Raw genomic sequence first — 20,009 nt, 5'->3', positions numbered from 1 at the left:
TTTTTATAAACACTTAATTAATTTTGAATTTTAATTTGAATTCTCAAGTTCCGAAAAATATATTTTTTGGTATAGAAATATTTTTTTGTACCTGGTTGTGCCATGACCCACAATAAGTTTTCATACTGGTACACTATGTAATTACATTACATTACAATATATGTCATGTCATGCAATCTAGGCCTTTATATCAGATACTTGTCTAGTAGGTTATTCTTCCTTGGACGTATTACTTTACAATGTCATGTCATGTCATGTTTAGACGGCCTTTCTACCAGATACTTGGCTAGTAGGTTATTTTTCCCTGGCCTTGAGCGCGTAGCTTCCAGAATGTAGCTTTCGTTTTTCGGAATATTAATGCTGAATTTGCAGTCTTTGGAATTTTGCTGTCACATTTTACAAATGTACCTCAAATTGTAAATATAATAATTCAGAAAGTTTATTAAATATTGTAAGCAATTTTCCATTAAATAAATTATTAAATTATTTTCTGTTATATTATAAGTCATTACAAATAAGCTTTCTTTGGTGAATTTAAAATAATGTAATGTACTTTTTTAATAGCTACTTTTACACAACATCCCTCATTTTATTAGAAAGTTGCGAAAACGTATAATTTTATATGGAATACAAATTGTGTTGCCTACTTTCGGGCATCATTTGTTCGCACCATACTGACGGTAAAAAGTACATGCACACGTTCGCTACTCGAATTGTAAAGTTTCACTTCACGTAATCTTCTAATTTATAAAGTTTCACCAGCTTTGGCTATTAACACATTTTATTTCTTAAATGCTCTCCACATTACTCATACGCAACGTGTGCTACGTTCGTTAGCACACCCACACACACACACATATACAGATATGGAAGAGGAAATCAATAGAAGCTGTTAATGCTGCGCTGTCAGTTTTGTTCAGCTGCACTGAAATTGCTGCACGCAATTTAATGCTCTTCTTTACAGCCATAATGGAAAACAATTTTTAATTACTTGAAGTTCGAGCAACTCATCACCCATCAGCCGTCATCATCATCATCCGTGTTTTTTTAAAACATCATTATCATTGGCAAGGGACAAGTTATAGCAAAATGGAGAGGAGAAAACGCGGAAGATGTGGCAAGGAGAAAAGCAATAATGAAATGTCCTTGAATATGAGACGTGGACCTTTCACTTAAGTGGGGGGCGCATAAATTACGCGCACTTTCCAGCAGCTCAAATTTTTTGTCCGCTCATCTGTCACTGTGCACCTTTGTTGTCTCGTTTTTCTTTGCTTAACCATTTTTCTTTAAGAGCTTGACAGCAGCACCCGCTGGTCAATAAGCAAACTTGAAATGATGTTTGCTTTTAGTTGCTTTCGTTCATTGTGTTTTTTATTTTTTATTTTCTTTTTAAAGTGCTTTTGAGATAGAACTAGAGCAAACAATTTGCTGTTTATGACTCTCACTTCGCTTTGATGCCGAACCTTTTGACCGAAAGTTAACTGACGTCATTCTGCCACATTTGTGTTTTCTGTGTCTCTCCGTTATTTTTATTTCTATTTAGTGACACTTCTTGTCTCCTGTGTTATTTTTGTGTAAGCTACTTACTTGCCACTTGACCCACAAAGCCATTACGTGATTTGCAGTCGCCCGCCAGTCAAAGCCACCAGCAGCGGAAGTGCGCGGTCCTGCGCTTCCTGCACGTCCTGCCCGATAAGCGGCCATGTCATTGCAACAAATTCAAAGGGACCAACTTGTCATAGTCACAGTTTGGGGCACGAAAATTTAAATCACCTCATTTAAACGGCTGTGCGGCACAAAAGACAACCAACGACAGCAGCGAGCCAAAGTCATAATGGGCTCATGGCCAACCAACTAAATAGTTGGTAGGCCTTTGTGGTGACATTGGTGACACTGGTGCACAGTGGGCTAATAAATGGAATTCAACATTGTTTTAGATTGTGCCGAGCTTTTATTTATTAAATGAGATCCATTTTACAACGCCAAGTGCCGTATGAAAAGTTTTAAAATCGTGTTTTCTGTTAAATCGTTTATTCGTCAGTTAACTTTTAATTCAACAATAAATTCTATGACTCGTTTATAAATATTTGTCTGTTGCAGTGTATTGAACAGGAGAGCCTCAGCCTCAACTTGAGAGAGCATTTGGCGATACAAGCTTGACAGTAATTCATCGATAAGCTTTATTGATTAGAAGAAACTTTAGAAGATTTTTTCCTTTTAATAAAACGCCTTACCAAAGAAAAGAGCAATTATACACTTTCCATTCCAAACATTAATTTAATTATAGGGAAAAAACACCCTACTAATAATAATAATAATGGTTTATTTATTGTAGTGGCATTGGGAAGATAATAATATAATATAAAATAATAAATGGGATAATATCAAACTAATTTATAACAATTTGTAACCCTTTCTTCAACATGTGCTTAAAGAAAGATAAAGTTAATTCTTTCATTATCTTTTAACACTTTAATTATAATATTTTTTAATTACTTCGTATTGAGGAATTACTCTAAAGTTTATTAAAATTTGAACCATTATCACCAAAGTTTACAATTAATATAGATGTGATGTGAATATTATTTAAAAAAAACTCGTAATAATTATACCGAATACCTTCTTCTTTATTGAATTGATCGGAAATTCGTTTAATGGAATATTTAACATTATTTAACTTCATACCCAAGTGTCACACAGTTAGTAAAACATGCTGGCATGTAGGTATTAAATACTGTCATATTTTCCAAACTGTAGCGGTGCAAGCCACTGTGGTTAACGCTGGTGGTTGCATCCTCGAAGCTTTCGAAGCAACAATGCGCAAATGAGCCTGGGAAATGCCTCGAAGCGTTGTGTCTGTTTGCCTCTGTGTTTCGGCTATATAGTACATGTATGTACGAGTATGCATGTGTGTGTGTATACATATATCATTGGTTGGATGAATATGTGTGTGTTTGTGTGCTAAGCGGCTTTGACGCCAGCAGGCGTTTTATCCCCGCTATCTGCGAACCAATACAAGCACATTTGTGAGTTGTCCCACAAAAACAAGTGTGCATGTGTGTGTGTGAATCAAAGTGAAAGTTTGTGTAGGGGCAAGTGTGAGTGTGAATATGAGAGTGTGTGTGTGTGTGATTGTAAATGCATGTGTGTCATGTTACTCAACCGCGGCAAAATGGTTTTTACGCTTTTGAGCTGCCTTGCTGCGTTCGCCTGCGCTTGACATAAAATTTGCGGCCAGAGCTCTGGAACTCTTGTCTGGCGCCAATTCAGTAACTCGGTAACTCGGCAACTCGACAGCTCCGGCAATTTTCGACTGGCAACTGGCGTTTGTTTTATGTACACCCCTAACCGGTCCAAATTAAAATGCAATTAAAGTTGCACGCGTTAATTGTGCCGCCCCCAAAACGTTTGCCATTTCTTTTTAATTATTTATTTATTTTCATTTTTTCAACGCATTCTCTACTTGAATACTGTGTCAAAAATTAATTACTTTTGGCCACCGAAAGTTTGCCTCAGTAGTTTGAGCATAGTGAGTGGTAAGAAGAAAAAATGACGCTACTTGAGAATGACAGCCACGCTCATGAATCATGCCTATGCATACAGTATGGCAAGCATATGGCCAGAAGCCAGCGTTTTCTCAAACAGACATAACTATCTATATATATTTATTTATACAATGTATATTAGGTTGGCACTTAAAAACATCCTTAAAGAGAGTTTAAAGGTAAAAGTGCCGTCAATTGTGCCAACAGCACTTGCTTCTTAGCTTGCTTTTAATGAAATAATAATCAAATTATTTTGTTTATGTTTGGCTTCGCAGTTATCTTTGGGATTTGTAAAACAACAATGCATAAAGTATTTTGTACAATTAATAAATGCTGAGCTGAGGCTTATTTACAAATACACCCGGTAATTTGTGTAGGGGCGGCCAAATTTTGAATATAATATAAAGGACTATTCGATATTAATTCTTAATTAGAATTATTTTTCTAATTTGGCCAGAAATCGGAAGCAATATTTCGCACAACAAACAAATAATTTGACATCATTTTAGACAAAGAAAAACCACAAAATTTATTTAAATATTTTCTAAAATATCAACAAGAAATTATACCTTTTCTGATATCGACAATACTGAACAAAAATAGGCCAATCAGGGTTCACTCTAAAGTGCATGCAGGGAGTCGGTCGCCAATGGCTGGTCTATCTATGTACCCCTTCTTGCCTCCCTTCTGTTTGCTGTTCTGACCAACTTTCAGTTAAACTGTCTGTGCGTTCAGTTTCTTCCGCTTTGCCTCAACTGCAGTTTTTTGCAGTTAAATCCTTTCTTTTGCAACTTTATCTTTCAGCGCAGATTTTCAATAGTGGCAACAACTACTACAACAACAACAACAACTGATACTGCTACTGCTACTTGTGCAGAAGCTAACGTTGTTTATTTCGCTTGCCATACTCTTTCATTTACTTATTTTTTCCTTCTCTTTATATTGTTGCCTACTTTTTTTCTATTTTTCCTGCCAGCAGCTGTCGTGAGTTTTGGCTTAAGCAAGACGACGTGCCGCTGAAATAATTAAGTTGCCAATGTTCTGGGGCAGTTGAGTTGGCAGCGGCAGCTTCAAGTTGGCGGCTTTGCACAAAACAAGAAGGCAACAACGTCAGCCTCCAACTGAAGCAGCAGGCGGTGGCTTAACAACGCCGCACCATGGGTTGCAACATATCGCTAGAAATGGCACAAAAAATGGCAATAGGCAACATGGACTAAGCTGCTTTTAAAGCATAGACAATTTCACTACAGAAGTTAAAGAAAAATGCATGTAAATACTTGTAGATTATGGGAAATATCGGAAATTGGAGAGCTTTTAAAAATTAAAGCTTATTTTGCATACATATTATTGAAATAAAATATGTTTAGGATGTTTGTGATATTGATATTATAGTATACATGTATGTTGTGAATTGAAATCAGCTTTTTTAAATCATATTTAAATATTCAACTATAATTCATATAGTTTGTATACTACAAATACTATTTAAAAGCTAATAAGCACGTAGAATAGATGGAAATACAGGATACCTAACATATATTAATTAATGTTATTTCAGGCAAAGTTGTTAGAGTTGCTTCTAAAATCTGAAACAATTTGGGAAATGTTTGATTGGAGCCACAACCTATTTTTCTCATAGGCTTAAACAAAGCATAAAAGGTCTGACGAGTGTGTCTGTTTGGTATTTCTTTTGGCCGTTCTTCTGTTTGTTTCTAAAAACTAGTTCTGCCGACTAACCAAAATAGAGTTCATAAAATGTATTACTCTCATATACTTGTTATAATTTCATGCTTGTTTTCAGACTAAAGAAATAGTTTCTGACCTATTTTTAAACTTCTTCTATGTATGGGTTTTCTTTCGTACGGAGGTTGTTATTAATTTTTCTTCTTGTTTATTTGAATTTTACTTGTTTAATTGGAGTTGCTGCCCAGTTTCCATTTGCTTACAAGTTGCCATATTCTCTATTTTTATCAGTTTTCTTTCGTCTTGTACTCCTTAATCTAAACAGATGATAAGCAGGTCTTGTCTGCTTTATTTCACTTATTTACGACTTTTAGGCTGAAAATATTGTCGTGACTTCGCCATCGATAAAGAGATTAGACAAAATTATTGATAGGCACACAATATAATTATCTTAGTGTAAGCTGGTGCCTTTGCATTCATCTACAGCCCTACTTGCTGCCTTGGTTTCACTAAAGGCCGTTTGGTTGTAACCAAAAACTAAGCTTCGCTTAGGGCCAAAAATGGAAATTTAAGAAGGAACATATACCAGCTTTTGATTTAAGAATTATTCTTTATACATATAGTTTTTTAGGTTTTGGGAAATACAACTAAAAGGTTACAAAGATTTATAAATACATGGAATGCAGCTGTTAAAGGCATCTTTAAACTAATGTCTACATATACATATAACGAATTACTATGACTGCTAAAATATTTAACAACCATTTTATTCAATCACAACATAATCACAAATGCCTGTATTAAATAAATAAAATGTAGATAAATGCCCACGTTTAAGTAATAAAAAAAACAGTGAGAAAAATCCCCATTTAATGCTTTCATCTGTAACTTTCTCTAATGCCACATGATCAAGTGGCATTTTGAAAATTCATAGAAGTTGGCAATTTGTTTTTATATTGACAAAATGCTCAGAGTGTTGAAGCTGGCCTTGCATTTAAACTCCAATTAACTAAGAGACTTTCTCACACAAATTTCGTAAATATATTGAAGCTGAATAAAACGGTAAACTCAATATTTGAATTTTGCCTCTCACTGGGCCGGGAGCAACGAAATTTGTGTGTTGAGGAAAAGTGCTCGAATGCAGCATTCCAAAGCATAATTTAATTTTGCTAATGTGTGCATGCATACACACACACATACACACACCCACACACACATAACATAAAGAGATATTTCTGCATTTATATGTTATGCCTTTGCCATTGCCTGCCTGGATGATCGATGCTTGTTAAACGTTCAAATCATTATCCTCATGTGCAATAATCATTTAGCTTGTGCATTCATCAAGGAAATTTTGATTGCCTCGTTAGTTTTCTGTTGCTGTTGCTGCAGCAGCTTTTTGTTGTTTTTATTGTGTGCAAATGATTTGAAAGAGGGTTGCCTTCCAATGGCCGACGTGACAGATTTTGTGGCAACTTAAAAACTTGTGCCTGACTTTTGTTTTACCAATTGCAGCTACGTGCCACAACACTTGCATTTTGCTCTCGTTCTTGTTGCTATTGTTGTAGCTGCTGTTGAATTTCTGAGCATTATTGGCCAGCAAGTGGTCAAGCATCCTTGGCCAGTGATCGAAATATTTGTGTGTGTTTGTTTGTGCAGTTTAGTTACCAGAGTAGGTTTCAACTTGTAATTCAGATGTGGTGCTCAGTGGGTTAACGCCTTACTTTTTGATTACATTAAAGCTTATTTTTTGTAACAAAAAGGCTTACAAGTTGATAATCCATGTTCGAACAGGGATGTGGCGATGCGGACAACACACGAATGAGCAAACTTTATTTGTTTTATTTAATTCTTTGAACAAAAACATTTCTATAATACCAATACTAGAATTGCTTTATACTCGTACTTAAATAAAGATAACTGAAGCTTATTCCTTGAGTTTTCTTTTCATTTAAATATTTTGGATAAAAAACCGTACTACAAAAGATATGACTCTAAAGTAATAGAAGGGCTAATTAATCATGGATGAGAAAAAGAAAAGCGTCTAAAAAATAAGTAAACTAATTTTATGTAAGCTAACAAGTCCAAGCTGTTCTTTGCTTCAGAATATCACTCGATGTGTATCTTTTCTTCAGGTTATAAGCTGAAGCTTGTAAGAGCCATTAAACCTATCCATGGGGAGCCTCTATCATGAGTAATTTAATTTTGAGCTTCAATTTAGCTTGAATTTTGCTATCACTACTCCATGCACAAGAGTTTCTAGTTGTGGCTCGCCTGCTTCCAAAATGCAATAAAAAAGTTGATAAAATGCCTTCGGCTGTATACATTTAAATTTGTCAGAAGTGTAACTACTTGTACTTTTCGCTTACTATGTATGTATCTTCACTGGTTTGAACACATTCATTTGTGCAATTTCAATTCATTTCCCACAAAAAGCGCAAAATTCATTTAAATTAATCTGAAAATGCATTGCCAAGTGTTTCAATTTCAAGCAATCTGCCGACAAAATAAATTCCAAGCCAGTTTATTCATTTAATTTTTGACAGGCAACATTTTCCAGCAAAATTCTCTGCTCTTATATTTCTTTTTAAAAATCATAATATGCGTCCCACATTATGCTTTAAATTCTGTTCATCAACTGTAGCTGAAATTGTTATAAGCCCAACAAGTCACTGGCAAATGCTGTGAGAAAAACAATTGCTTAGTGCATTACACATACGCACCGTATGGCTGTGGCTGGAGTTTGTAAAGCGAGGAGGGGATTCGTGGAGGAAATATAGTAAACTTGTGCACAACATGTCGAACAATTCAGCATGTTGCACATGTTGCAAAGCCCACACACACACACAAAAGCATATGGAACATTTTAAAATATTACGCATACGCATGGGAAATGTGTAAGACCACGGCAAGCCTTTGGAATTGAAAGTTTTTTGGGAAAACTGCTGCTATTTGTGCAACTTTTTCCAGCGATAGGGAAGGGGTTGGGGTAGGGGTAGGGGTAGGGTTTTGTGCGCGTGTTGCAAAGCTATGCGACTAAAATTCCTTGGCTTGCCGTCTGCCATGCATATTGCTAAGGAACTCAATTTTATCTGCCATTTTGCGAGTGACACAGCATAAGGCTTTGGCATTAGACTTGGCTTTGACTCTCGCTTTGAGTTGACAGTGCGTAGTGACATGTCTTTTGATTATGTTAAAGTGATTGGCATGAGTGGATAGGTGACGACAGCACTCACAGAAGTGTCTTTATTAAAATGAGAAAGTTTTCCAACCAAGTGCGTGCAATGCGTGTGATGAGCTTTTATGAGCGTTCTCATTTCGCAAATGCCCCAAAAGAAAAAAACCGAACATTTTTAAGGCACTTGGAGAGAATTTGCCAAAAGGCCAAAACTCAATATGTGTTTGCAATTTGACTTTCAAATTGAAGAGCACCACACAAAACACACAATGGGAAGCAGCAAAAATGTCTGTTTGACTACCATTACGAGCAGTTTAGACAAGAAAGACCAAAAGTTGCAATGACATATGAAAGTTGCACATCAGCAGTACGGCAATCGGACAGACAGACAAACTAAGAAGGGAAAGGGATGAGCATAGCTTATATCTTCTAAGTACACTTTCAGAAAAGCTCTCGTTAAATTTATCGTTTGTTTTATACAATTTAAAATAGATCATTTCGAAATAAAGTTCAATGCAATTATTATTTGAAACATACTCTCACAATAAGAAAACAAAATAAAAACGCATTAATACCAAAGGGAGAAATTTTCGAAAATATTCTTTCTATATTTGTTTATTTTACTCCCCAAACTGTTTATAGTTCCTTTTTTTTGTTTAATTTATATTTTTCACAATTCCTCATTACTTTGAAATTGAATTGTCTATACGTATCTTGTCTTGCACGTTGTGGAACAGAAAGCCTTATCTTTATAAAGCAATGAAATTTAAATCTACATGCAATACAATTGTACATTTAATAATAATATTAAACATCCTTTTTGATTGAAACTTAGAGAGGAAATAGCGCTTTTTCTTGCGATTCTAAATTCTTACTTCGTTATCCATTATAATTATTGCATTATTTAATATAGAATTTTGAACAGAACATTACAAATTGTAGTTAAATGAAAAATTGTTTAGCTTTAAAAGTCATTGAATTTGGTGAAAAATCTATATTGAAAAAAAAAACCTTTGCTTTTAAATTGATAACATTTTATACTTTCGCCTATCTTATATCTTTCGGTCAGTAATTAAAGGTGAGTTCTACAGTAGTATGGTATATGCATAATGTTTAATATACGTTCAATAATTTATTTAGTTTAAGTTTAAGTTGAAGCTTAGGCGAGCTTGGTAGCTTGCCTTTTAACACAAGTTCAATGGAAGAGCAAACAAGACCATCCCAGCTACAAGAATCTAAAAAATTCGCAGTTTTCAGATCGACTCTTTTTACATTCTTTAAGAAATAATTTCCCTAACACTGCAAATACGAGCCACTTCTAATTTAAGGCAGTTCTCATCAAATTATTGGCATTTAATTTACATAATTTAAGAGCATCATCAGCTTACAATTTCATGCTAAACCAATTATTTAAGTAGACATTCTTTTCAAACAATTTTCAAATCAGTCAAAGCTCTTGACCTTAATTCCATTACCCATTACCCATTTAATCTGCCTATTTGCTGATCGCATTCATTTGAAGTCCTTCGCTGGACTGTTAAAGCTGGAAAATGTGCAAACAAAAGGTAATAAGCAAGAAATGCAAAATTTTGAAGCGCCTTTTAACTTACTTTTAAGCAGCTTTTCTCCGAGTGCAGTGTGTAAGTAGAAGCGACGCATGTAAATTGTGGCTAGGAGCTAACGAAATGAATGCAAAATCAATCGATAGTTGGTAGTAAAGCAGCATGGCTGTGGCGTGGCCACATTCGCCATCTCCATCTCCATAGCCATTGCATGAGCAGACATTTTTATGCTTCGTTGGGTTAAAGCGAAAAGCAATTTTGTCTGCTACCTCAAGTTGCATGGGTCGGGGACTAGGCCAAAACGATTTGCAAATTTTTTTTAGCCAACGCGTCACTGAATTTTGCTCCATGCCCATGCAGAAGGGGGGACCAGTGAGCCGACCAGTGAGGCATATCCAGTCAACCAACACAAAAAACAGACATTAAACAAAAAACTAAAAAAAAAGAAAAAACGATGGAAAACACACACACACTTGTGCAAGCGCTGGCAAATTTTCAATTTTTAAGTCAATCAGTTAGAAAAAAATTGCTGCAGCACCGCCTGCTGCCTGGCTCGGTGGCCGGCTGGCCGGCTGGCCCACTGGCGTACGTGATTTTAAAAGTTTTCCGCGAAAATTAAGCGATTCTGCTCGCGCATTAAGTGAAAGTTTCGTCAGCTTAGCCTTGCAAATTCCGCAGGCATTTAAAACTTTTATTTCTTTTTTGTTTTTTGGTTGCTGTTCTCTCCACTTTCTGACCTATTTTCAGAGCAGATGAATGCGCATTCAACAGATGTGGGACTGGATGTGCAGCTGAAGCTCCAGCACTTGCAAATGAACCATGTACGAATCCGTGAGCAGCTAACGCGTCTGATGCGAAAACGTCACGACGCGCTGATGGCCCAATTGGATTATCAAAGGCGTATCTATGAGGGTAAAGCCGAAATGGAGCAGCGCCTGCAATTACTGCAGTTGAAATATGGCAGAAAGTGGCTGCAAATATGGCACAAGTGAGGAATGGAATGGCGCTCGAATCAATTCGAAATGAATTTTAATGAGTTAGCAACTTAAAAAGGCTTTGGGTTGATTAAAAAAATAAATTATAAAGCAATCGATTTTAAATTCATTCGATTTGATATTTAATTGCAAAATAATAGAAGAAGTAAAAGTATTTATTTACATAACCTCAATTGGATCCAGCCGCTCCATGATACGGTTACGGAATACAGCTGGTTTGTCCGCGGCCACACAATGCATCTTGCATCATGACCTAAATCTAAAGACCATAGAATTCCAGATCAGCATTCACACCCATCGGTACAAACGGATGATTGAGAAATCACTGCAGCAGACTGGCCAGAACCCTTCCAGACGAAAGTCCCATCATCCGTTTTAAGAGCGGCCAACCGGCGTTAAGTCTATGTCTAAATGTATTCCCATTGTTGTTCAATGGGTGTAATTGTAAACTTCGTTAAGTGTGGCTTGATGTAAAACTAAAATAGTCAAAACCGCAAGCTGATTTACAACAAAATAATTATTAAAATAACATCGGTCTCTATTAGCATAGTATAACTAATTAATAAAAGAAAATAATAAATTGAAAATAAATAGTAATGGATATACATACTATAGATAGTAAACAGTATTATTTCATGTCTTAACTCCTCGCCATCATTTAAACCGAACATATTTCAAGTGGTTTATAAAAATTATAAGTATTTTTCAATTTCTTGATAACCAATTTCTATTCAATTTTTTTGGTTATCAACTGATCACAAATAAACTAGTATACACATTTAACCTTTGGGTATAGGGTATAAAAATGTCTACTGTATGAAAACTGAACCTTTTTGTATTTTTATTTGTTGAGCAGAAAACAATTGTAACTCTTTTCTGGACAAATGCTTGTGCTTTCTTTTCTATTGTGAGAATACAAGTATAAACAGCAAAAACAATTGTGGATTGTGTTCAGCAGCCACAAGACTTTACATGAAGTATAATGAAACTGGAAGTATTTTTTCATCATACATAGCAATAGAACAAAAGAAAGAAACCTGGTTTTAATTCCATTTTTGTTTTTCAAATTGAATTTATGATATGTATTTGTCGCTTTTAGTGTTTTATTCCACAACTTAATTCCATCTCTAGTTGTGCTTTGGCAAGTATCCTGATAATGCAGCTCCATTTTTGAAGCAAGTTCTAACGGGGATCTTTCAAGGGGAGTCCCAAATATTCAGAAGAAAGACAAGTATTTGTTAGGTAAAATATCGTAATATTTGGTAACATCGCCTGATAATTTCATGCTCTTATGCTTGATTGCTCACACATACTCATATAAACTACAAGTAATTCAGCCACTGGCCATTAGAATTTAGGCTACGCTTCTAACTAACAACGCAATCCATGCAAATCGACCACTCCTACGATTATGCCCTAATGGGCGCATTAACATTTCTGTTTCGCAACAATTTACAGTCAGCTTAAGTTGCTTGCCACTTACATGCTTGTCGGTGAGGGAGGGAACGGGACGCATGTGGTGATTATGTATATGTGTCCATGTCTGCGTCTATATCTTTATCTTCGAAAGTGGCTCGAAAGGCGCTCATTGCCTCAAGCACACTTGCACAGCCTGTAAATGACACGTAGCGTGTAATCATTAAGTCCCTACAAAAGGCTACAGACACAAAGAGGGTCCTAACCCTGCCCATCCTGTCGCTGGAATACATAAGTGGACCATAAACGGCAACAAATGCAAATGAAATTATTGTCAGTGCAGCGAAAGGGACATCAGCTGCGGGTGGCTGGATGGCTGAATGGCTGGGATACTTGGATCCTTGTCGCTACCACTGCTTCACTCCACTCTTCGGGTATTGCTTAAACGAGTTACAGGCTCAGTCTCTGCTACATTTACAGATACAGTTCAGCACATGCGTCGCCATCGGCCATTGGCAAAAGTGTTTGCATATGCAAACGCACACGTTCGCATAAAGCAGACGTCAACACCACGAAACCCAATTGCAAGTCCAGTACTTGCGGCTAGAGATGGACGCACCCGCACAAAACCGTAAAATACATAAACTTATAAAATAGCCAGACAGGTGTGTGCATTGGTGTTCTACTGGTTATGCACAGATAACTGCTTCCAGTAAAGAACATTTTCCAACTTATAGCTCGGAAGGGGCTCAGATGTTCAGCCACCTTTGGAGATGGTAAATGTAAGATAATGTCACGATATATTGCATTTATGTTCTTGTCTGTCTTTTTTTTTGTTCCTGTCCGAAGCTTACCTTTTGCGGAAAGAAACGAGAATGCTTTGAAGCAGTTTGGATTGAATTCAAATTTAAGTCTGAGACTAGGATGATAACGAATAAGAAGGTACAGAGACAGACATTCATTAATTTAAACGTTCATACCTAAACATAAATTTGATTTATTTATTAACGCGAAATTGGGGAATTTCTAAGGACGAAAGAGTAATAAATATGTGCACTAAAAGCGTGCTCCCTAATTTTTTTATTATTATTATTATTATATGTTTCAATCATTTATGTTTTCCTTGTTTTATCGATTTGGAAAACAAGGCCTTGAAAATATTGCTTCATAACGATCTGCAATTTTTTTATTTTTGAAATTTTTGTTGTTTTCTAATACTTTCAAGATCTGAGTTAACTGAAAATCGATATGTGTCATGTCTGGCTTCTTAGTTCTAAGTATTTTGTTTTAAAAATCAGCTAAAGATATTTAATAGTCTCGCATAAAGTCTTAGTCAATAAAAGATTTACAAGTATGGTATTATTTAGTTTAAATTTTTAAGTTTTTCAATAGAAGCTAATTGCAATTACAAACATATTATACTTTAAAGAACTTGTTTCTTATTGCAAATGGACATTGAAATGACGTGCCTGTTAAAAGTTTGACTTTCAATCACGCGCCCATCACCATTGATCCACATAACTTTGCATATGTACACATGTCAATATATATGCATGGATATATAGCATACATGTATGGCTGCACATAAAGCCAATGGCTGGTGCGACTCCACTGCATTTCAACGATATAAATATTTATATAAGTTAATCGGTTTATGTTGCACGAGTAATTGAATTGCACGCACGTATCGGAGGTAGCTGTGCTCGTATTTGCAGTATCACGTGACACGCGCTTTCGTGGTAACTTAAATTTCGAGGCCATGTAGCACGCAATTGCAGCCAAATTAGGCAAAAAGTGTTGTCAAAATATATTTCTATGAACTGGCGCGTTGTCGTGAGCCAAATGAGCGGAAGTGCCGAGCAGTTGTCGCTGCAGTTGTTGTTGTAGTTGTTTGTTGTCGTTGCCGGTTCTATGGCACTTCCGCTTTGTTGCACATTAATTGCAATTAAATTTGATATTATTACCGTTTTGTGCAAGCACTTGCCTCTCTCTCGCTCTGTGCAAAAATTTTAACATGGCTTGCCTCTATTTTTCCGCTCTCCGCCCTCCTCCCCTACCTTCTTGCTTGGCTCACTGCATAATTAAAGCTGTTTGTTTTTTGTGTGCTGTCGACGATGCCGTCACAGCCTGGCCACCACTTCCTGGCTCTGTGCGTTGGCGTTGACGTTGACGTTGCGTTGACGTCGACGTCGACATCTGCGCAGTCGTTAACGTTGTTGTTTTCAATTAACTGTGCGTCTAACTAAATGGCAAGTAAATTAATGTTTATAGTGCATAAATATACATTTTATGTGCGCATCGTTTTAACGCATAGACGAGTATGTGAGTGTGTCTGTGTAGTATATATGTGTGCACCATTTGGCGCCATTTTGTTGCAATTTTGCCCGCTCGCTCGCTTAACTTTTTGATGGTGCATTGCGCGTGGTGGCATGCAAATTTTTAATGAGTAGGTCGAGCCATGATTTATTGATAAGTGTGTACAAGCCTGACAGCCAGCTGGGCTAGCCAGACGTTTTAAGTGCATTAAATTAATTAAAATCTTTAAAAGAACTCACAAGTGGAGCAATATAAATGCGTTACTTAATTTCTACTTATACAAGTAAGCTAAATCTTGTGTGTTCCTGATTTATTTATTTAATGAAGAGATGCAGTTTCTGCTTGGAAAATTTTATTTATTGTGTAACAACTATTGTAAATGTTGGCCATTTAGTAAATAATGTAACTTCTATTATACTTGAAGTCGATTACTAATTTGTTTGATTTAGAAGCTTAATTGTAATTGTGTTAATTATGTTTTATTAGTTTTAATTCGTTTGCCCGAGGTTAACATTTTGTGAAAAAAATTAGAGCGCTTTGAAGCAACTTAGGCAATGGATTCAATTCATATAAACGGATTAAATTCTTAAATTCTTAAATTATACACAAAGCACATCTGACTTGGCTGCTATTCGATTCAAATACAAAAAAGTATTTATATACATTTTCTTTACAACCATTTAAAGCCGTTTATAACCAAATATCAGATTATATCCTTGTTTAAAAATAACGTTTGCTTTGTATTTAAATATTTTATTATTACTAATCTTTGATTACTATTACTTGATTTTTATTTGTTTTTCTTTTATCATATTGTGGAAGCCAGCTATTTGTTATATGCAAAAACTATAAACGTAGCTCCATGAATTCCATTTGGCTCAAAAAATAAACTTAGAACGGTTTTTGAAACATTAACAAGTCTATAGCAATTATTATAAATACGGAGAAGATATTGTAATGTATTGACAAAAGAAAATATTGATAAGTTGAAACATTTAATATTAAGACACATATTTCCATGTCATTGCGTGATACCCGCACATGCCAAGAAGAAGGGCATCAAGGTAAACGACAGATGCAGGAAATGTGGGCATCATTTTCACATAATATTCTTTTTAACTGTCTTCTTTCTTACTGAAGAAGTTGACAAAGTTAACAGATGTCGGTTTTGAAGCAAAGCTATATGCTGACGGATTATGAAGTCGCTCTCCAAGCTTATATTTAATACCCAGAAACAATAAGGAAAAACTTGTATCTGTGCAGAGTTACTAACACAATGTACTGAATCAAATTCCACTAATACTAAGTTCGAATATTCTTGTTTTGTTAAATGATAAACATTTTAAAGAAAATATCAAATTTCCACAGAAATATATACTTTATTGTAACTACTTGCAAGTGTATTAATATCTTTAAATTTTATATTGACAATATAAAAACATTATTAACTAATTAAAAATTAAATAATAACATAATAGTCCCAGAGGTTTGCTTTCAATCACCCCAACAGTTTTTTATGCATTATGCGCATTGTGATGCCGAAGACATGACTTGGCAACATTCGCGTGCCTGACCAGACAATACACATGTTTTAGCGCTCTAGACAGTTTTTAGACGTGATAATGCAAGTGGAAAATCAGAAAAATATATTGTTGCTGTCAAATTGTGTGCATTCCAGAAGGCGCACGAGTCACCAACAAAGACACAGAAAGACACACAAACACACACTCAGTTCGCACTAACATTCCAAAGGACGTCCAGACTAGAGTAGAGAGACATATAAATGGAGTCCTGTTTCCTTGTAGACTCTGACATGCACAGCTCTATGTATGTAGCATGAGTAATGCCATAAAAAACGAAGTTATGCAACAGCAGCAACAACAATATGTACATCAGCATGTAACTACAATGCGTGTGTACGTGTAGTTAAATAAATAAAAGAATTTAAGATAAACAGTCGAGTAAGTGCGCCCATAACTATGCTACACAAATTTATGTGCGTCCAACAACAAATGTAAATTGTGGCCACAACGCAAAGGCAAAGGCAAAGGAATGGGGAAACAATATGCAAGCCCATTTGTGTGTGTGTGTGTGTGTGTGTTTGCGTGTTTGTTTGTGTGCGTGTAGTTACAACTGTCACAAGATGTTGCTTTTAGTTTTGATTTTAGATTTGAAATGCGGTTTGTTGCGTTGAGCTTTGTCTTTCCTCAACTGAAAGAATAACAAAGTCCATGAACGCCATTCGAATGGAAAGAGTTTGTGAGATTTTTAAAGTGAATACGTATTACTAAATAAATATTTATGCCACTTTATTGCGATACAGGTGGACGCTTATTGTGTTTGCAAAATTGTTGTTTACTTTTATATAAATCGTCTGCTTCCACAGATGTACTTTTTCAATTGAAAACAATCAATTTAAATTGCGTATCGCTGCACTTAGAATTAGGTTTAAATCGCAAAATGTAGCATTGGATTGCAACTAAATTTAATTCACATTGAAGAAATGTACCAAAATTCGGTTACCGGATGAAGGCCAATGGATATTTTTTTATAATACTATACTTGTATAATTATCTTTTTAGAACAAGTTGTGTTGTACAATCTCAGATATTATTCTAATACTCATATAAGTATTATTTTATCGTCTATCTGTGCATCCGTCAAATAACGACACACAACTCATCGTGAGCGTTCAAAATGACATAATGATATCACCACTTGAAAGAGTCATGTTAAAACTTGTATATAAACATATCTAAATTTGTAAAGGATCTGCGCATACACTTGAGTTTCTGTGAAAGTAATTAAATCGTCAGCAAATGAAGTTAATGCTCCATATCTAAGGCCTTTCCTACTTTATTTTTTCAGTTAAAAATACCGTTTGTAATGTTTTTTCATTATCTTTTAATTGCATTTCAATCATAATGCTTTACAGCTAGTTAACAGTCCAGGAAGTTTGCTGTCATCATGAGCTTAACATAAATCTTCGTTGCAATGAAACGCTTCTGTGACGATGTTGCATTTGAAGTACTGGAAGAAAATTCACTTTATTTAGATGGCATTTGGGTTCTGCAAACAAACTGCAAAGTTACAGTTGTCCTTCTTGTCCGCAGCATCCATTTTGAAAGAGAACACTTGTCTTTCTAAACTCCTTGCAGGTATATGAAGAATTGTGTTTGTGTTCTATCTTCTTTAAAAAATTATAGTTGAATGAAAATTGAAACTGAAATTAAAAAAAAAAAAAAAAATAGGAATAAAGTTCTTGTACGACCACCACGAAAAGCCGAATCGATAGCATAGTGATAAAAGAGTAACCAAGTAAGCGTGATTCGTCCAATTCATTTTAGATTTAATAATAAAATTTTAATTTAATTAAGTAATGCACGATTCGTTCAAATAATGGATTTACACATACAAGCCTCGACCACTATTAATTCGGGGACAAAGCTCGTTGCTCCCTGCCCAAGCCCTTGGCGCAGCCCACAATTAAAAGATCGTGACAACAACAACAATATACATATTTAAGGATATACATTTTTTATTTTGCTTGTAAATATTTCATTTTAAACCAAATATATTTCATGGATGTAATATACAGAATAGTTTTTGTGAAATCAATATAAATGAAAAATATTGTTACTTTCTCGTTTTTTATTATTAAGTTAAGAAATTTAAAATATGCGAAAAGCAAATCAGCTATTCCTCTGAGTCCAAATTTATGCAGGATGCTCCATAACAGTGGTTTAGTGTTTAGAATGGTGCCATAAAGCTTTTTAGGAAAAAAGAGGAAAACTGTAAGGAAGAAAACATTTTTTTTTTAAATAAACTCAAGTGAGGGTTATTGCAAATTTTTGAAGTCATTTGATAATCCTCTTTGTTTTCGCAAAACTAAAATTGGGATTAAGTTGATATTTCATAAACTTCGTGAACACGAGCAACTGGTGCACTCTTTCGTGAATAAGTACCCTCGCATATTTCCGACAAATTACTTATTGGAAATTGTTCGCCAAGCCTGTAACTTCAATTTGTGCCACAATTATGACGCTCTCGGATACACTTTGGAAACTCATTAAGGCTTCGCCCAAGCCACAAAGCGCTCAACACCTGGTTAAGTTTTGCAGCTCAGCTTGGAAAACTTTGAAAGTTGTTTGCTGGAAATTCAATCGTCTATTCGAGACTTTAAGCCGCTTTGCCAGCAATTTTAATTGCGCAACACATATATTCACGCTTGTTGCCTTGCAACTTCACTTAAAACTTGCCACATTCGCATGCAGAGGCGTCTACTCGACTGAAAATTTTGCTGTGGGCGTGCTAGGATGTTGGCGACAATGTCGATGAGGACGATGAGGACAACGACCGCCCAAAAGGCAAAAGTTCATTTTAACAAGTGAACAACTTTCAATGGGCAATTAAAAGGGTATACACAAAAAAGGAACAACAACAGCTCCAGCACCAGCAAAAACAAAAACAATAGGCAGAACAACAAAGTTGCAATTGCTTCATCGTTGTCAGCCAAGGGGTGAATGGAAGCGACATTTTTGGTGGAGAAGCTAGAGCTGCAGCGGCAGCTGCATTGGCGTTAAAAGTCACAGGAAATGTTAACAAAATGCACAGCAGATTTTCCAAAGTTTTCTGGCCAAAAGGCAATTAAAGTTTTGCCTGAGAGTGAGTGAGTGTGTGAATGTATGCTGAAGTGTGTGGCGGCAGAGCGTTTGCTTCTTGTGCAGAACTATAGTAAATGTTTCTAGACGTATACACGCGCCTACAAGGAATATTAAGGCAATCGGGTTAGGTTTTAGATCGGTTTAATGATAGCACTTTACTGTGTTTTTGTGCTGTATGATTCAAAATTGTGCATAAAATTGTTATTTCTTAAATTATATTTTTGGCACTTTATTAAAATTGTATTTCCTTTGGAATATACTATTCAACCCCCATCCCACAAATATTTAGCATCTCTCGGATAGGCAACATGTCATGAGTTTCAGACTCCTTCGACGTCTGTATAAAGTGTTGTACTCGTATATAACTCTGCTTGCATATAATAGATATTAAAATAATATGCATTCTCATTCCACAATGGCATGAAATAAGTCTTACTTACTGAAAATAAAGGCTACATCTATTGCGGGTCACTTTCTAGCACTCCACCAACTTATTTCAAGCTTAAGAGCTCTCCCAACAGATCTCCCTTATATTGTGTAGGAAACCGTTTAAAAATTAAAGTTTTAATTGCAGAGGTGTAACAACCTTTCTTCATGTGCCGTAAAAGTCTTTGGCGTTAATGCTGCATAGTTTGGTTAGAGCTTTCAGT

General features: G+C 35.6%; 1 protein-coding gene across 2 annotated transcripts; it reads left to right on the top strand.

Annotated features, from left to right (window-relative positions):
* Positions 1-9,400: 9,400 nt before the first annotated feature.
* LOC115624270 lies at positions 9,401-11,068 on the top strand. Of its 2 annotated transcripts, none has more exons than XM_030518897.1 (2): positions 9,401-9,484; positions 10,716-11,068. In XM_030518897.1, exon 2 carries the CDS (start codon positions 10,721-10,723, stop codon positions 10,958-10,960), a length of 240 nt encoding a protein of 79 aa, XP_030374757.1. In that variant the 5' UTR covers positions 9,401-9,484; positions 10,716-10,720; the 3' UTR covers positions 10,961-11,068. The 2 variants fall into 2 exon arrangements, with proteins under 2 accessions (XP_030374757.1, XP_030374756.1); XM_030518896.1 differs by having other exon boundaries at positions 9,418-9,484; positions 10,721-11,068.
* The last annotated feature ends 8,941 nt before the right edge of the window (positions 11,069-20,009 follow it).

The sequence above is a fragment of the Scaptodrosophila lebanonensis genome, unplaced genomic scaffold (assembly GCF_003285725.1).
Source record: "Scaptodrosophila lebanonensis strain 11010-0011.00,11010-0021.00 unplaced genomic scaffold, SlebRS2 tig00000053-arrow-pilon, whole genome shotgun sequence".
Lineage (NCBI taxonomy): Eukaryota > Metazoa > Arthropoda > Insecta > Diptera > Drosophilidae > Scaptodrosophila > Scaptodrosophila lebanonensis.
This window is presented reverse-complemented; position numbering and strand designations above follow the sequence as displayed.

Excerpts from the sequence above, each read along its gene's own strand:
- LOC115624270 (XM_030518897.1), top strand. The coding sequence starts at position 10,721 with ATGAATGCGCATTCAACAGATGTGGGACTGGATGTGCAGCTGAAGCTC.